The sequence below is a fragment of the Lactuca saligna genome, chromosome 5 (genome assembly GCF_052625555.1).
Source record: "Lactuca saligna cultivar CGN05327 chromosome 5, ASM5262555v1, whole genome shotgun sequence".
Lineage (NCBI taxonomy): Eukaryota > Viridiplantae > Streptophyta > Magnoliopsida > Asterales > Asteraceae > Lactuca > Lactuca saligna.
Window position 1 is genome coordinate 256,523,054 of NC_136421.1, and position 2,262 is coordinate 256,525,315.

Below are 2,262 nucleotides of genomic sequence, written 5' to 3' on the forward strand. Positions count from 1 at the left end.
GATTTTCAACTACATTTTGATTTAGTCCCTCAAATATAGTCCAAATACCTTCTTTAAAAACTAAGTTATAAACTAATTTTATAAGTTACATAAAACAGAGCTTAATGATACTTTTAAAATAATACACTACGTGGTGATTTACTTTATTTCTTCAAAACTTGCAAGTAACATATAACTTGTTAATCAATGTACTCCGTTAATTGCTTAAAAGTCAGCAAAACCTAAAAAAGAAATCCTCGCAAGCATCATCATTCTCATCCAGATCTCTTGCCATGTTTCTATATCTTCAAAAACATATTTTCTATACCCGTCGGTGTTCCATTCTAAATTGCACATTCTTCCTTAAGAGGCAACTTCATTATCCTTTTCAAACCTTTTTAGCATATATTTTCTACATTTGAGGAGTTGACTTGAGCGCCATGAATCCAAGAAGCTCTTCAACAGCGTATGGTGTCCGTAGCTTTGCCACCTTGCTGATATGCCGCTATAGAGTTAGTCCGGGGAGCACAATTGGTGTTCAGGCCCACAAGCATATCACCGGTGATATGAGGCTTTTCAATTCCAAGATGGGGTATGGCATTGGTAGCTCAATGCACCAAGCCCTAACCATTTCCCGTTGCAATTCCACAAAAAGACCAGAGTCTAAAATGTTTATTTCTACACCTTTCTAGCTTTTATCGTTTATATATAGACCAGCTATTATTTAAACCATGAACTTGTTCTTTCTTTTCTGAACTAAAAAATGTAGGGAACAAGAAGACACCTTACAGGTTCTGTCGTCTGATCCAGATTCTCCAAAGCCTAGCATCTTTTATTGGTATGCGCTCTTTAACCTTCATACACAACCAACAAAACAAGCCATGCTTTATGAATTTTTATAAAAGAACCCACATCACCCCTTTAATTACAATCCCATTTCTAAAAAAATCTTCTTTACAATTAAATGCAACTTTATGCTAAATCATGAATGAACTTGTAATATCAGTTGAATTTTGCAACAAGTATATTACTATAAATTAACATAGAACTAATGTATAGAATGTAATTTACTGCAGGGTAAAATGGGTTTTGGGCACGATCTTGCCCTTGCTCTTCTCATCATGGAAGCAAAAATGGGACAACATGCTAAAGCTAGAAGGCAAGTACATTTAAAATAATTTAGTTATCCTTTCCACACGATGTCTTTGATCTTTGTTTGCATAAATAGATGCTAAAACAAATGAAGATCATGATGATTTCAGATAAGCTCGAAGAGGTTGTTAAAGAGGTTGAGGAAGTGGCCGAGGTGGTAGAAAAGGTTGCGTCCACAACCGAAAAATTATCAGCAGAGGTTGCAGAGAATCTAAACAATGGTGAAATGAGAGAAATTGCTCTTATGGTAGAACATGTATCTAGTGTCACTGTAAAGGATGCTCGAATGACCCAAAATTTCCTCCACAAGGTACTAATTAATAAGCTGTTCAATATTTACCTTTCATTTGCTAATAAAACACTTTCTGGGCAGGTTGGTGATCTGAAGCAAGACTTAGCAGAGTTGGAGAATTTGGTAGAACCTCTCATAGATAAAATTGAACATAAAAAGTAGATAATGAATGAAGGATACATTTTAATTATATATCTTACTTCTGTCGAAAAAATTGTAAATTAATGTACCTTATATGTATATATTCAGCAGATATGCTAAATCATGGATATAAAAGATCGGGATTATGAAAACCGTGAGAGAACTTGAGATAGAACATTAGATCAAATCTGGCATGTTGTTGTTATGATAAAATACAATAGAAAACGACTGTATGCAAACACCCATTACCGTCGCTAACCACATAAACTTCTTTGTTTTGTTTTTCCTTGTTTTGTTTGAATATTGCTTGTGTTTTTTTTATGGAGTTACCTGGATACTTCCATGGACATGTATAGTGGTGGATCTAGGATTTACGTAAGTTTTGGGTACAAAAAGTATTCAAATGCAATATTTTTTTGGGTCGGATCAAAATGGTTTGAAACAGTGGTCGGGTCAAGTGGTGCACGTTCTGTCCAATTTGAAGTACAAAGCTTCATAAAAATGGTGTTTAAATTCCAATTTATAGAATCATAACATATTTTACCTAAAATTCACATAACTTAATTTCAAATACTTTTAAAGTTCAACAATTCATAGAATTTTCCATTCAAATTTAAAGAATCATAAAATATTCTAGCAAAATTTCTCAAATTTTATAATATTACATAAAATAATACTAAACTACCGTGATTGGATAT

General features: G+C 33.3%; 1 protein-coding gene across 1 annotated transcript; it reads left to right on the forward strand.

The window, feature by feature from the left end:
- Positions 1 to 249: 249 nt before the first annotated feature.
- LOC144997507 (uncharacterized) lies at positions 250 to 1,716 on the forward strand. The gene is made up of 5 exons (XM_078957411.1): positions 250 to 649; positions 749 to 817; positions 1,056 to 1,138; positions 1,242 to 1,441; positions 1,505 to 1,716. Exons 1-5 carry the CDS (start codon positions 420 to 422, stop codon positions 1,583 to 1,585), a joined length of 663 nt encoding a protein of 220 aa, XP_078813537.1. The 5' UTR covers positions 250 to 419; the 3' UTR covers positions 1,586 to 1,716.
- Positions 1,717 to 2,262: the final 546 nt, after the last annotated feature.